At 37.9% G+C, this 16,141-nt stretch overlaps 1 protein-coding gene across 11 annotated transcripts in view; it reads left to right on the top strand.

Annotated features, from left to right (window-relative positions):
- LOC106463474 (uridine diphosphate glucose pyrophosphatase-like) overlaps positions 1 to 16,141 on the top strand; it is a 30,601-nt gene that overhangs the window by 12,679 nt on the left and 1,781 nt on the right. For 7 of the 11 annotated variants that reach the window (XM_022390978.1, XM_022390977.1, XM_022390979.1 and 4 more), the window contains one exon: positions 136 to 363. In XM_022390978.1, coding sequence (XP_022246686.1) covers positions 136 to 363 — 228 coding nt within the window. The remainder of the gene's footprint in view (positions 1 to 135; positions 364 to 16,141) is intronic. The other 4 variants (XM_013923511.2, XM_013923509.2, XM_013923510.2 and 1 more) reach the window with 1 other exon arrangement.

The raw sequence follows: 16,141 nt of genomic DNA on the forward strand, positions 1-16,141 counted from the left end.
GGCAATAGGGTTAAATGGCTTGTTATTGTTATTAAAAGGATCAAAATGACTTTTTCTTTGTAATTGAAGTAGTGTGTTTATTATAATCATATTCATTTCTTGTGCAGAATATCCAATATGTTTGACCCTCTTTAGACTTTTGTTTCTACACTTAGCTGTCTACTACAACAGTTTGCCAGCAGAAGAAACAGGCCCAACAATTGACACCTCCAAATATCCTCCAAGTGAGGGAATAACTATTGAACTGTGTGCAGGAATTGTTGACAAGGACAAGTGTCTGGAGGAAATAGCAAAAGATGAGATTTTAGAAGAGTGTGGCTATGATGTGCCTATCTCCTCAATAAAGAAAATTACATCATTTAAGTAAGTATCTTCCAAGGCAAAATGTTAGGCACAATTTATTTATTGGAATATTTCTTTTTTCAATTGTATTTTCTTTCTAATGTTATTACAAGTCTGAATAAAATACTTTCAATATGATACATTACTTCTGCTCACATAATAGTTTTTCTCAGTTAATGCTGACTTCTATTTGCACAATTCTCACTTGCCACTAGCCTTGATGCTCCCATCTACTCTCATGTGTTTTCATGTAGTATGACTGTGCTGTAGCACGCAATTTAATATGCCACAACCCTTCACCACACACCCTCTTAGAGCAGCTGTCTCTCTCTATACTGTTGATTACAAATGTTTTTTTTGGTTTGGCACTGCAGTGGTCAGACGTTTTGCTCACTGATAAATTGTATTTTATTATTTGTGGGTTTTGAGCTTAGTTTTCCTACACCTTCATTCAATTTTTTTTTCTTTTCTTGGATTCCTCTGTTATTTTCAAGGAAGTTCAACCGAGGATTGTGTGACCCAATTTTTTTGAACACAAGTTCTCAATTTACAATTACCACAACTTCTGTTAGCGATGCCACAGCCCAACAACCTGGCTTCAGAGATGACCTTATCTGCAGAGTATTGTTCAGATCTTGTTCACTGTGAAGTTGAATCTTTCATCCAGTCTGAGAGTTCTCCTAAACCTTTACCAGTTTTCTCATTTCTGTAAGAGGCTGGCCAGGATGATGAGGACTTTGATAACCTTTTTCCCCCTCCTTTCTTTGCCATGCAATCTTGATCTAAGCCTTTTGACCTACCTTAGCCTTTGTCTGCTTTCCTGGACATGGTGACATGTTTGTTACATTTTGTCATTATTCTCTGTGTCTTATGACCCATCCTCTTCTCTTTTGCATTATCATCCTTCCTCTGATTATTTAGTTCTCTTTCCTTTTTCAGATGCCAGGGTCCATGCTACTTGTTTTGTGGATCAGTTGTGTTCAGGAGTCAGCATGCTACATCCTCCGCACCTGGCTCCTTTGTTGTTGGGATCTTTTGGGTCAAGATGCACTTTTAACTCATGTGCATCTACCCCCACATATTTACCTGATTTATGGATATATTGGAATGTCATGTAGAGGCTGTTCAACAGCACAGTTCTCTTACCTCCTTGTCTGTTGCAGCCTTCTTCCACAATTCCTACCCTTTTCTTTTTTCTCTCATGTCTGTGTCTTCATCACAGGTTTCAATGACAATTTGATGCATTGCTCATTTCCACCTTTCATGCTGCCGGTGAGTATCCACTGGGTATGGTCCCATTAGGACCAGATTGTCCAAGTTTGCTCCTCTTTGATACACCTTCACCACAGATCCAAGATTGTTTCAAATCTTGTCAAAAGAATTCTTGCTTCGTTTGGTTGCCTTTCTTCTGTTGTCCCCTTTCCTGTTTTCTTTCCTCCTCCTCGAGATTCCCTTAACAGCCAGCATTTTTCTGAGACAGTTCAGAATCTTATCTTCTTTCCAAAGTTGCTATCGAAGTCATTGGTCACCCTATGTCAGGGCTCTATTCCTAGTTATTCGTCATTACCAAGAAAACCAGAGACTGGGGTCCAGTCATAGACCTTTCTAGTTCAAACTGTTACATAAACATTACCTGTTTCAGTGTGATGTCTTTACTGTCTCTTTGATATACTTTTACTCTTGTCTTTGGATGATGAAGATGGATGTATTGGATGTGTACCTTCACATCCACATTTCCCAGCATCCTTTTGTTACCTTTGGTTTGTCCATGAGGGATGAGTCTATCAATTCTGCACTCTTCCATTTTTTCTCTACATTTTTTGTTAAGTGGTCAATTCTTTTGCCCATCTATTACACTTTTATGGTCTGTGGATTCATCATTATATGGATGACTGGTTGCTCTTAGCTCCTTTGCTATGAACTTTGTACAGCCAAACAGTTTCTTCTCAAAGAAGCTGCTCATTTGGGTTGGCTTGTTAAGGTGGAAAAGTCTGTTGTTATTTTGACCCAATACCTTGTCCACCTCGGAAGTTTTCAACTCCCATCTTAGTTAGGCCCAGCCTTCTCCTTTTAATTTGTGTCCTATGGAGCTATTTGTTCTGAAGGCTCAATCCTCTCTTTTACTTCCTATTTTTGAGTTTCTATCTTTTTCATATGAGAACACTCCAAGGGAACATACAAGATCAATGGAAACTTGCTAGGGATCCCCTGGGTTCCTCTATCCTCCACCCTCCCTTCAAGTCAATTTTTCTTGGAAGCTCAACAGGGATAACACCTTGGCTGGAGTTCCTTTTCTACCTCCCTGACTGTATCTTCACCTTTTCACTAATGCTTCTCTCAATGGTAGTGTTTCAGGTCACTGGTCAAGTCAGAATCCCACATCAGTCTTCTGGAACTCCTGACAGTTTGTCAGGCTTTGTATCATTTCCTTCCAGTTGTGCGGGACAAGTCGGTTATGATCCATTCCAAAAGTTCAACCATTGTCTCTTACATCAATTGACAAGAGGGCACCCATTCATGTTTCCTTTGTTTTCAAATGTTAGATATTTTCTGGGCTCATACTCAATATGTTTGCCTCTTAGTTTGTCATGTCCCAGGTGCTCTCAGTCTTATTGCAAATTGTTTATCTTGTCCCAACAAAATTTTCCCCACAGAGTGGTTCCCTTTGTCTGCAGGTCTTTCGGTGGCTGTGTTGACAGTGAGGTACCTCATTGCTGGATGCATTTTCTACCAATGTCAATACCAAATTTCCTCTGTTGTGGCTCCTAGTTCCATGTCCTTTGCTTTGGTGGTCAATGCCTTCAGTCAGGATTGGATTAACATTGGTTTAATGTCAGGTCCTTCTGATTGCCTTATTCTGGCCTGTTCAACCATGCTTTCTGTTATTTCTGGTGCTTCAGTCATGACCTTCTTTACTTCTTCCTCTGTCCATGTCCATCCTCCACCAACCTCACATGCCTGTGTTTTACTTTGCCGTTCTCATGCTGTGGCTTCATCTGTGGCATTTGTCCAGTCCCTTGTGAGCTAGATGGACTCTCCACACATGTAACGTCCTTTATTTCACAGTCCGTCTGCCCTTCTTCTTTGTTGGTTAATCAGAAGAAATTGAGCATCTCTCACTGTTGGTCTCTATGATGAGGTTATCTTCTCTCCCATTCCAGTATCCCTCATCTGTCTGATTTCTTCATATGGCTGTTTCACAATGGTCTCTCTGTTTCGTCTATTGCAAGCTATCAGACAACCTTATTTTCTACCTATTGTTTTTCTCACTTCTACTGTGTGTTTCCTTCTCCCACATTTTATTCTTTCTGTTGCCTCAGTCTTCCCCTCACACCTTTCCCGGATTGGAATCTTAAAGTCATTTCACATGCCTCTACTCTTCCCCCATTTGATCCCTGTTGTCCTGTTCCATATACTACCTTTCCTTGACCTACTTTTTGATCCTTTTGGCCTGTAGTCATTGTCTATGAGACTTGTTCGCTCTCTATGTCTTTCATATCCTATTTTATAGTAGTTATATTCTCCTTTATCCTGACTGCTCATTCCTCCTCAAGACCTCAGCAGCTCATAAGAGGAATTTTGCTTTCATATTGATTTCCCTACCTTCCATTTCCCATTTATATTCATGTTCTGCTCCACATCATCTCCTGTGTCCTGTATGGATTCTTAAGTATTATGTAATGTGTACAGCTTCCTTCCTTTATCCAATGGAATCCTTCTTCCTCCCATGACTTTACCCTGATTACACTTACAAGGTTGGGTTCACCAACTTATCTATTTGGCTCATTCCTTGTTATTCCATGATTCCCAGTGCCTTTTCCAGGTCTGTTCTCACCAGATCTGCCACCTCTCCATGTCGTTAGCTGGTTATTTCTGTCTTCCATTGGAGAAAATCATCCAGACTGGCATGTGGACCATGCTGCATGTCTTTGTCACCCATTATCTACATCATTTTGCTGAATCCTCCTCAATCAGATACCGTCTGTCTCCTGATACCAGCTTGCTCTTGTTGATTCAACCATGAATGGGTATGTTTTTCATTTCTTTTTCACTTACAGTTACCCTATGCTTCATTCTGGATCCCACTCTGTAATGAGTGGTGATTGTCCAGGTATACTTGTCAGTTGGTAATCCCCTATCCTACCTCCTCCTGAATGCTGATTCCCAGAGATTCTGGTTATAAGCTGGCCCAGCCATCAGATCTGCCCAGTTGGACTTTTCAGGTCCATAATGCTTAACATGAAGATGATATGTTCCACAGGACTGCACCCAAACTGTATGGACTCATGGACTATCATAAGTAAAGCAGGGAAGGGATTGCTGTCCATCCTTTTATCCCTGATTGACTACTTCAGGATTGGCCTGCTTTTCAAAATAGGGTTTTGCAGTCACCCATTGCATTTTCTCTGGTGCTGCATTTATCCAAAATCCTCACTATGCTATTTTTCCCTCTTCTAGTTGGTTTTGGACTGGAGTTTACTCTCCACATTGCATTCCACCTTCCTACTGTCACCCAGATGTCAGGTCCTTAGGTGTCTGGTGTTGGTAGTGTAGGCCTGGATTTTTGGAATGGAAATCCTTTTTCCTTATGATTCCTGAGCCTTATGTGAAGATGGTTGGGACCCTTCTCCTACTGTGGCCCAGATGCCCCATTCCTTGTACTACCAGGTTTTGGACTGGAGTTGACCCACCGATTACATTCTGATATGCCTTAGCCACTCTACGTCATTCGTGCATTCATTTTGTTGGATATGCTTCTTTCTGCTCTTTTCATTTCAATACTATTCTTCACTACAGGGGAAAATTATACCCGGTACAGATTTGGTGTGGTCTCCCACGGATGTGACTACATCCAGTGAGGTTTCACACTCCATGGGTTTACTTTGTGCACTTTCTGAAAGGTGCTTGTTTGGGTAACTTTGCACTATCTACCCACCATTTCAATCTTGGATTTTAGCTATAATATTTGAGAGGAGGAAGATATCCTGTTGGAAGTTGATATTTTCCTACACTGAAAAAATGTATTTCTGATAGATACTTACCTCCACTGACACTTCTAGTTCATCTATATATGCCTAATCTTGAAACAATGTTTGCACTTGACAGTATAGTGGGAGTCAGTTGTACTAGGAGGGTGTGTCATGCTCCTATTGGTGGATGGTTGTCCCATGCTCATTTGCATGCTAAAGCACAGCCGTACCATGCGAAAACAAGTGAGGGTAGGTGACAACATCAAGACTAGCAGTGAGCGAAAATTGCACAAATATAGGGCAGCACTAATCAAGAAAAGCTATTATGTGAAAAAAAGGTATCTATTAGAAATACATTTTCAGTGTAAGAAAATTTTAACTTTTGTTTTACAGATGAAGTTTTCTTTTATCCAATATTTAAAAATGTATAGATATTAAAACTCAATTTTTTTATGGAAGATCACAATACCCATACAACTTATGTTCTTCTATTGAATTCCTCAAAGAAAAGGTTTGATGTATTATTGAAAAAACTTTAATATTGATTTTTTCTTTTAAATGAAAGAGCTAACCAGTATTTCACTTGGAGAGAAGTAGTTTATATAGTTTCAGGTTTTTTTTATTTCTTTATCTCCCTTGCTATGGGCTTGGTTGAATAGGCTGAGTTCATGACCCCAAATTGACTTTATTGTTTCCATATAACTTCTAATATATTTTGTGTATCTTAATGAAATTTTGAAAGTTTTCAGTAATAATTAACAGTCATTTGTAGGCAAAAAATCAGAATTTTTAATAAGTATTTTCACTAAAGACATATCCATGAATTTATGATGTCAGAGTATTGACTGCTCTGAGTGCAAAGTGATTTTCATTTTAGCATTAAAATACTTTTTTCATCTGAAAAATCTCAAATTTTATTTGCATAATCTCTAAATCTTCCTAAATAAATTTCAAATGTTTTTCTCCAGGAAAACTTGGTATATTATGTTATTTTCTCAACCTGAAATCTATACAACGTTGATCAATTTGATCAACTTCATAACCACCAAACAAATGTGAAAAAAATCTAAATTACCCTATTTTTTCTTTCTAGAATCATAACATGAAACTACATTTCTTTATCCTAAATAGCTTAAACTTGTAACAGTGTACATCTTTTTATACTTAGATTTTATTATTTTATTACTTTTTGAATTATGTCTAACTAATATTCTCACCACATCAGTTCCAAATCACTTGGTGAATGTGTATTTTACATTACCCTATCGAATTACATAATGCACAGGCTACTTGTGAGTTGCTTGCAAGTGTACCTCATAAAATATTTTTATTATTATTTAGTTTATGTAATAAAACTATCTAATGTAAAAAGTTTCTAATTTTTACATTTTTGTCACTTTTATAATAATAATTAAAGAATGCACATGAAAACAAGAAATAACGTACTTACCTGGGTCTTCTTTTTTTGCTGTCGACTGTCAATGAAATTTAACCCTATTCTTTATACTAATAGTACTAATGCACTAAATAGTTTTTATATAATTAAGTAATACACCAAAGAATCCAGAATAATAACATGCAAGAAGCAGACAATGTCTCATTACAATTTTTCTGGCTTTCTAACTATGCAATAAGAGCCATTAAAAATTCTAAGCTCATTGATGTGTTTCCAGTGGGAGTAAAATTTGAACTGGAGCAAAATGAACAATTCTCTGTATAGAAAACAATGTAATATGATATGTCATTTGATAGATTAAAACCTTGACTTCCTATTGGATAAATAATATAGTATTAAACTTCAGACGGAACTATTGGCAAGTTGTGAAAAAGAGGATGTGACAGGTGGGCATGACAATTGTGTTCTGATTTTCTACTTATGGCTTTGTAACAAATAAGACTGAAGGCTGTAAAAATTATTCTTTGAGCAATGACAACATTATAATGAGTAATTTACATTAAATTTTGTAGGTCTCAGAGGAGTGGTAAATAAATAAGAAAACAGGGAACACCTAGAGAGCAAATGTCACAATTCTCATACTAGGGGAAATTCAGAAATTTTGTTTCATATTGCCTTAAAAAATTAAGAACTTAACTTATATAATATTAAGATTTGGATTATTAGCTACATTTTTATGCCAAGTGTATTAGTATACGATAATAAGAAAGTAGTTTAATTAATTTTGGAATTCACTAAAATCTTGTGACCTGTGCAGAAAAAATACCTATAGCAAAAGTGTTAAATACACCCAAATCCACTAGGACAGAAATGATAGTTATAGCTAAAGAAGGTATTATATTGCTTTGCAGTATATGCATATGTGAATACTATTTATTGAAGCATGTGACTAAGATAAATCAAAAAGGTTTTATTTCACAAGGATGAGATCAAGAATAACAAATGTGGCATGCCTGGCTAAGTAAACCATTAGTCCAATGGCAAGTGATAATTCTTATACAATTAGGAGTTTGTGAGAAAAAGAATGATCTGAACAGACAACCAAACTTATTAGTTGTGATTGGATTGATCCATATTGTGGTCTTCAGTAATTGGCAAGTAGCTACGTGAAGGGTTGTAAAGCACTAAGACACATATTTATATATATTTTGGCACAGCGGAATATAATATCAAATTAGAAACTTGTAGGCTTTATGTATTATATCTTACACTATGATTATCAATAGGTATGTTTTTCTTGCAGTATTGAAGCTTTACAATACAACTGCAGCTTTGTATGATTCAGTCATACTGTTCTAGAATGAAAGTCTAAAATTTGTCAGATTGGATCCAATATTATTTTATGTAACTTCATGTTTTTCATGTTTAAGTTGTCATCTTTTAAGCTGTCCTAAAAAATATGTGAACCGTGTTTTTTCTCTTTCAAAGCAAAAATGCTTACCCCTTTGCACACTGTAACTATTCTTGCATGTCTGCCTTCGAGCTTTTGCACATGCCACTAGCCTTGAACTATCTCCCACCTAAGACACATGTTATAATGCGAATTGTGCTATTGCATGATACAACAATAGCTTTCCATCAAAAGGAGGGTGGCATTGTCCATGTACAGTAGATCCCATAAGCACTTGCACTCAAAATTAACTTTATTTCTTATCCTCATCACTATCTTTAACAAACTTTTTTTCTTAAATTTAAAAATAATCAATTTTGAGAGATATGTGCTGCCTTTTCAATGTTAACTTTCTATGGTTCCTTTTAGTTGAGTTTAAAGCTACATTCCCACTACATAATTTAAATAATAATATTAATTTTTGACCAGCAGAATTGCTATAATGATAACAAATTCCCAAGTAATGGTAACTACTACCTCCTCTAACACTGCCCCTACTTTGTCTGTGGCCAATGGAGACTCATTATTGTTGAAAACATTACTGCCACATGTCACATGTGATCCGATCTTTGATGTCTTCCTTGCTTCCTACCCTTATCCCTGCATCTGAAGTGCATTCTCTTCTTTCTGAACCCAGTCCTGAGGATGACGACATTTGTCAGCTCTTTCTACTTTCTTGGTTTGCACTAATTTCTTCTTTACCTGAGGAAGACAATGTCCCTCCTCCAAATATCTTGGCCTGGCATGGCCAGGTGGTTAGGGCGCTCGACTCTCAATCTGTGGGTCACGGGTTTGAATCCCCGTCACATCAAACATGCTCACCCTTTCTGCTGTGTGGGTGTTATAACGTGATGGTCAATCCCACTATTCGTTGGTAAAAGAGTAGCCCAAGAGTTGGCGGTGGGTGGTGATGACTAGCTGCCTTCCCTTTAGTCTTACACTGCTAAATTAGGGATGGCTAGTGCTGATAGCCCTCGTGTAGCTTTGCACGAAATTCCAAAAAACCAAACCAAATATCTTTGTGGATTTGATTTCTCAATTGTTGTTTTTTCTAATTTCTCTTTCTCCTATATCCTTTGATTCTTCCCCTTTCTTACTACATGACTTTTATGCTGAGGATTACTTCTTTTTTTCTCCTTCTGACGTGTGTCCATCTTGACACATACTTGAATCAGCTTCTTTTCCATTTTCAAATGCCTCATCCTCCTCAACTCAAGGGTTCCTACACCATGGCTTATGGCCATTCACCTTTTCCAGTCTTGGATTCCCAATTCACGAAGTTCCTTCTACCTGCTTGGAAGGCTTACCTCCTAACTCCAGTAACAGTCTACAGTGCTCAGTTTCCCTGTTATTGCCTTTTTCTTACTCACCTCCTTCATTACTTATTCTGCCTTCATTTTCTGTCTGAAGATCTATGCTATGATCCCAGTAGTTTTTCTGGGGACCTATGGTCAGTTATTTTCAATACTTTGGCCAGGGTTTCATCTTCTATCTTGTATCTGCTTACGTGGTTCTTCTGTTGTTGGGACTTTCTGGGATGTGATGTTCTTCTATCTACCATTTGTCTTTCCCATTCTTATCTCTGTGACCTCTATTTGACCCATTTTCTTCACCCTGAAGTTTTTTGGGTATTTCTAATGCCTTGGAAACTCAATTTAATGCTGCCCAACACCAGTGCTCCCTTTTCTCGTCTCTCACAACCATGTGAGTCCAGTCCCATTCCTTGATCCCATGAACCCTCCATCTGTCTGTCTTTTCCCATTTCATGTTCCTCTACTGCTTCTTGACTCCCTCCCTCTCATATGGCAGCTGTTGGGAGTTTTGATGCCCCCCCCCCCTAGATCAGGCCCTGTACTGCCATGTCTGTTTCTGTTCACACACCTCTGGACCTCTTGTATAGCTGACTGGTGGGTCATTCAGTTTCTTACACATGGTCTTTCTCTTCACTTCTCATCTCTTCCTCCTCTGTCCTATTTTCCTGTTCCTTTTCCTCCTCCTTCTGATCATCATTGTCTTCTGCATCTTAAGACCATGGTATCTGATCTTTGGGACATGAAAGCCATTGAAAGGGTCATTTTACTATCACCAGGTTTTTATTATTGCCTTTTTGTTGTCCCTAAATAGATCAGGAACTAATGTTCCAACATTGACCTTTCTTCTCTCAACTACTATCTGGTGGTTCCTCAGTTCATAGTAGAGGGGTTTCTTCTTTGTTTTTTTTTTAACCTTGGAGTATGGATGATGAAGGTTGATGCCTCAGATGCCTTTCTTCACATTCCAATTGCCCTGTCCTTGCATCATTTCCTTTGTTTCATGCACTATGATCAGGTGTACCAGTTTTGAACCCCCTCCTCTGTTATCACTTTGACTCCTTATGTCCACTGTTTTGGATATTGTTTCCATTATTACATGGGATGAATGACTCTTCCTCCCTTCTTCTCAGGAGACCTCCTTCTTGGCCATACATTTCTTCACCAAGAGGCAGCTTGTTTGGGCTGATTGTTCAAGTTTTCCAAGTCGTTTAGGACACCAACTTAATACTTGATCCACCTTGTTGTCATTGAATTCTAGACTCAATTGAGGGCCAACCTTCATTTATGGGACATGGAGAATCTAGTTACCTTTACTCTTGCCTGTCTTATACTTCCTGCTCAAAAGGTTCTGTCTCTTTTGAGGACTCTCACTTCCCTGAAACATCTTGTCCCTTTGGGCTGAGCTCACATGAGGCTTCTTCAATGAACTTTGGGCAACCAGTGGAAAATCTCTTATGATCCTTTGTCTTCTCTTGTGATGCTACTGCCTTCCCTTCTTGAGGACCTGTCTTGGTGGCTGGATCATGCCAACAGTATGGATGGCATTGCATTGCTGCCCCCTATCTGTATCTCCATCTATTCACTGATGCATCTCCTTCAGTTTGGGATGCTTCTCTGGACAACACATTGACACTAGTGGTTTGGTCTCCTGTAGAGCAGTCTTTTCACATCAATATTCTGGAGCTCTTGGCCACCCATCTTATCTGGTTATGATCTTATCTAATAATTTTACAGTCCTTTCCATTATCAATCTTTAGGGTGGGACTTGCTCCAGGGACCTTTGCTTTCACAAGTTGGGCTTTCTGTTTTGGGGCCACTCACACTGGGTTCATCTGACAGCTTTTTGTGTCCCAGAAACTTTGAACCTGGTGATGGATTGACTCTATTAATCAGATATCATTCTTCTTATGGAGTGGTCACATCATTGATCAATGCCTTTGTCACTCCTCTCAATGCCAAACTCCCCCCTTTTCTGGCCTCCAGAACCTCATCTAGCACTTCTGGCTGTGGATGCTCTCAGCCAGGACTAGTCTCATCTCTTTCCGTAGTTGTATCCTCCTCTTTATGTTCTCCAACACATCTTAGCACTGATTTGTGACACTCCTCGTTGGGTCTGGTTGTCAACACTTTTTGGGCTAGTTCAGTCTTGGTTTCCTGTTCTTTGCCAACTAGTATCCAAGACACTTATTTTTCTGCCTCCACCTCGGTCACTCTTTCTCCAACCTCATAGTCTTTCTCTCACCTGTGAGTGTTGTCCATTCTCTTCATATATGGGATTTGTTTGATACCTTGTTGGCTGGTTAAGTTTTCTGACCACATAGCCCATCTATTATGTCAGTTGTGTCACCCTTCTACTTTCTGTCTGACTTTCAACAAAAGTGGTGTGTGTTTTTCACCATTGATCTATCTGTTGCTGTCTACCACTAGGCCACCTTACTGTTACCTTCTTTATCTGATTGTTTGACTTAGAATTATCAGTTTTAATCATCAAAGGCTATTTTGAAGCCTTGTTGACTATCTTTCAATTTTCTTACATGGTCCTATTTTTCCTCACCTCTCCTCCTCCTTCAGTTGCCTTCTCCTAAGAACGCTCATCAATTACACTAGCCCCTCCACCACATCATTATTGAATGTTAGCTACTGTGTGCAGAGAGGTCTTTTGTTTCAAAATGTAACATTCTCTTTACCTGAAAATGTATTTCTGCTGGATGCTTACCTCTCTTCACACCTTTCTTCCCCACTACCGGTACACATTTTTCTTGCCCTCTTCTAACGATGAAGTTAATTTTGATCACTAGTGCTTATGGGTATTTACTGTGTATGTAGGATGTGTGATCATCCTATTTGTGGAGGACTATTGTCACATGATGATTACATCATGCACCAGTGGAGTTCACATTATAACACACTTAGATTGGAGATTACCCAAAGACAGATGTGCAAGAAATAGCTACTATATGCATGTGTTCAGGTTTATTCATCTTCAATGTCAGTAGAACATGTTCAGTTAGCCCTAATCCTGAACTAAACTTCTGCTGCTCTGATTTCTCTTTTTTCTCTCTCTCTCTCTCGGAAATGTTCTATTGAACCTATTTCTGTTCCACATGAGGGTGCTAGTATCATGTTAGAGGACTAATTTTTCAAATCATTATTTCTGCTACATTCTTCTGATATTCAGGTTTTTGTAAATGCTTTTACTAATTACCAGAATATTAATAGCCTTCATGTTCCCCATGTTTGTCATGCAAGTGGCCTTTTAACAGAGTCATCATCTACTACTCATCTTCTGAAGCTCTTGAACCTCAGATTGGCTATTGTTTTTGTGGATCTTCTACGTGGTCTTCTTTCATGACTCCCCATCAGTTTTCTACCCTGTACACTCTGATTTCTCTAATTTTTAAGTTTTCTTCTTCTTATCAGCAACTCTCATTCTCCAGATTCTTTTATTTATGTTCAGATTTCCACCCTACAATAACTTAGTTGTGGTTCGCACTAATGATGTTTCTGTATCAGTTTTAGAGGAAAGACTTGTTTTTTGCCATCCAAATCTGATTGTCTATTTTTATGGCAATATATTTTATATCTGTGACCTTCTTTCATTGTGTCAGTGAAGAATAATATGAAAATAATTGTTCTTTGGCAAATTTTTACAACACTGCAGGTTAGGCATACATATTGATAAACTGGTAATGAAGCATAAAGAAATTGTAGAAAAAGAAATACTACCTATCAATTAAAACTAATGTGAAAAGTGACATTCATTGTATTTTTTGTATATTGTTTCTATTACCACATGACTCTTATGTTTCTTCACACCTTATCTTCTTTGCTGATATAGAAAGAGCTTCTTTCTTGCATTGTTTTTATTTATAGGAATTTTACCTGAACATGTTTTCAATTCAGAAGCAGCAGCTGATTAGGATTCTAGCCATTTGATTGTTGTCTTGTCATTCTTTCTTGAGACAACCAGTAAGTATGATTCACCCTCTTGCCTTCCCTTCTTCATTAATTTCTTAGTTGATATCTGCTACTACTCCTCATTTCTTTTCAACCTCATGTGGTCAAATAGAGAAGTAAGTGAGATAGCTCTATTCAAACCTTTAAATAACATTCTTTTGTCCCAGCTAGTTTTAACATCTGGACTTCTGATGGGTTGTCTCAGATGACTTGTTCATTTGTGGAACCCTTTGCTTTAGGACTGTTGATTCAAGTAATCCTTCAGTCAGATCTTTATCTTCAGTTTCACTGTTCTCTTCCTGTGCAACCATTTTTCCCCCTCTTCTTTCTAATTCAGTTTGCTAATGTTTTATGAATCATGAAGTCTTAGATGACCTTCAGAAAGGGACAATTGAAATAAGTTTTATACTTCTTCAGCAGGTTTACACTTCCATCTCTCTTTAGAGCCCAAGAAATTAGTAGATTTTATAACTGTCATAGATCTGTCTCAACTTAATTGTTACCTGGAAACACCTCATTTCAAAATGGAATTTATTAGGTTGTTGCATCAATGTCTTTGTTGAAGCCACTGGATGACAAAGGTGGATGTACAGAATGCTGATATGCATATTCCTCTTCATCTGTCATTGCTTTGTTTTTTCCATTTAGAAGGTAGTTTATTACTTTTAGCTTGGCCTCGGATTCTTTTGTTTTCTGTCAAGTAGTCAAAGCATTTACTTGTCTTCTCCAGTCACTTTACATGAACTTTAATTTCTATACGGACAATTGCCTTATTCTGAACCATTCATCCAATCAGTCTTTTCAACACACTTAGTTGACCACCCAGTTAGCTACATTTCTTGAGTGGATCATTCACAAATCTAAGTCCCAGTTAGTACCAACATAGTATGTAGTAAATCTGGGATTTTGGATCAACAAAGTTCAAGAAACATTTTAACCTTGGAGTCTTATTGTTTATATTCTTCTGTCTTGCCTACCTACCACTAAAGATACCCTTTCTGATTTGGGATCAATGGCTTCTTTTTATAATGTCATTTCTTTGGAGTGCAGTCACATGAAACACCTCCAATGGGGTCTTGCTTCTCAGTTGTGTCTGAACACCAAACCTATTTTTATGCAGCATAACTGTTTCTCTCATCAATCTCAAGTTTCTCCAGTTTTAATGGAATCAAAAGTTTATATCAGCTGGGGCCATCTTTCTTTCTTTTTATATAGCTCTTCTCTTTTAATAGATATATCTTATGGATTGGATACTGTGTTGGTGAATCAGCAGTTGTTCTGGTTTTTAGACTCTTTTTAAAGAAGCAACAGCTCACATCAATACATTAGAACTATGAACTATTCAATGTACTCTTCTCATGTTTTTGCCTTTTCTACACCACCATTCTTTGTTTTGCTGCAGTTTCAATACTTCTTTGGCTTCATTCACAACATGTTCTCCTTCAAGCCTGTTATGTTCTCAATCTAATGAACAATTAGACAGACTCTTAGGATCATTGACTTTTCTCCACAGAGTGAACTCTCCACCCTTTTTGTTTTAATGGCTATGCAAACATCTAGATTGTCTATTGATTGATGCCTTTGCTACATCAGATAACCATCTTCTTCCACTCTACAGGCCTTCAGTCTCAGATCCGAATTGTCGCTGTGGATGCTTTGAGTCAATCATGGAAAAACTTTTACACCTTCCTTGTTTGCTCTCCAAGATTAGTTATATGAGGTGCTATACTCAACTTTTTGTTCCACTTTGGCCAGATCTGCCATGTTTTCCCTTATTACATCAATTTTCTCATGGGTAAATAGTCCCAATACTAGCAAGGGAATATCATAATCAAATATCAATTTTGCATATGATTTCATGTCTAGATTCTTTGTGAGAGAAGCCGGATTCTCTTCTAGACTAGCTCTTACATTAGCTCACTCTTACTGATATTCTTTCCTAGAAGTCTGTCAATCCCCATTAGACTACTTTCAGGAGTTGGTGATTAAACATATTTTTTGTCTTTCTCCAGTTGCTCAACAAATTGTTTCTTTCTTCATGCTTTTATTTCATAATTGTGACTTGTCAGCTTCTTCCATAGCCTTTAGGAAGGTTGTTTATCCCTATACACTGAATTACTCTCCTTCAATCTTACTTTTACTAACTGATAAAATGGCTTGTACAGTTGATCTGTCTTGTTTATCATTATTTTTCCAAATATTTCATAAGTGTATTTTGGGTTACATTTTACTAAATTTTCTATTTGCTCAAAAGATATCTTGAAAGCTGACATGGGGAAAATTTGAATAGGTTGTAGTTTATTGCTTCAGCTTCAGTATTTCCTTTACCTCTGGTTATGAATTTGGAAGCCAGATGAAATCCCTGGGAGTTGACTTATTCTTTATGACCCACTTGTTTATAACTTAGTCCCATACTTATTTATTTTATATGGCAACACCCTGTTACTAATTTCAGGGGTTCTGAGGTTGAGCAGTCATTTGAATATACATAAATAAAAATCCATTTGGGACTCTCACTTGTCTTATATACCTCTGTGTTTCTCCTAGACAAGGGCCTGGCATGGCCAGGTAGTTAGGGTGCTTGACTCGCATTCTGAGGGTCGCGAGTTTGAATCCCCATCACACCAAACATGCTCGCCCTTTCAGCCGTGGGGGCATTATAATGTGACAGTCAATCCCACTATTTGTTGGTAAAAGAGTAGCCCAGGAGTTG

This window comes from Limulus polyphemus, unplaced genomic scaffold (assembly GCF_000517525.1).
Source record: "Limulus polyphemus unplaced genomic scaffold, Limulus_polyphemus-2.1.2 Scaffold1419, whole genome shotgun sequence".
Classification (NCBI taxonomy): Eukaryota; Metazoa; Arthropoda; class Merostomata; order Xiphosura; family Limulidae; genus Limulus; species Limulus polyphemus.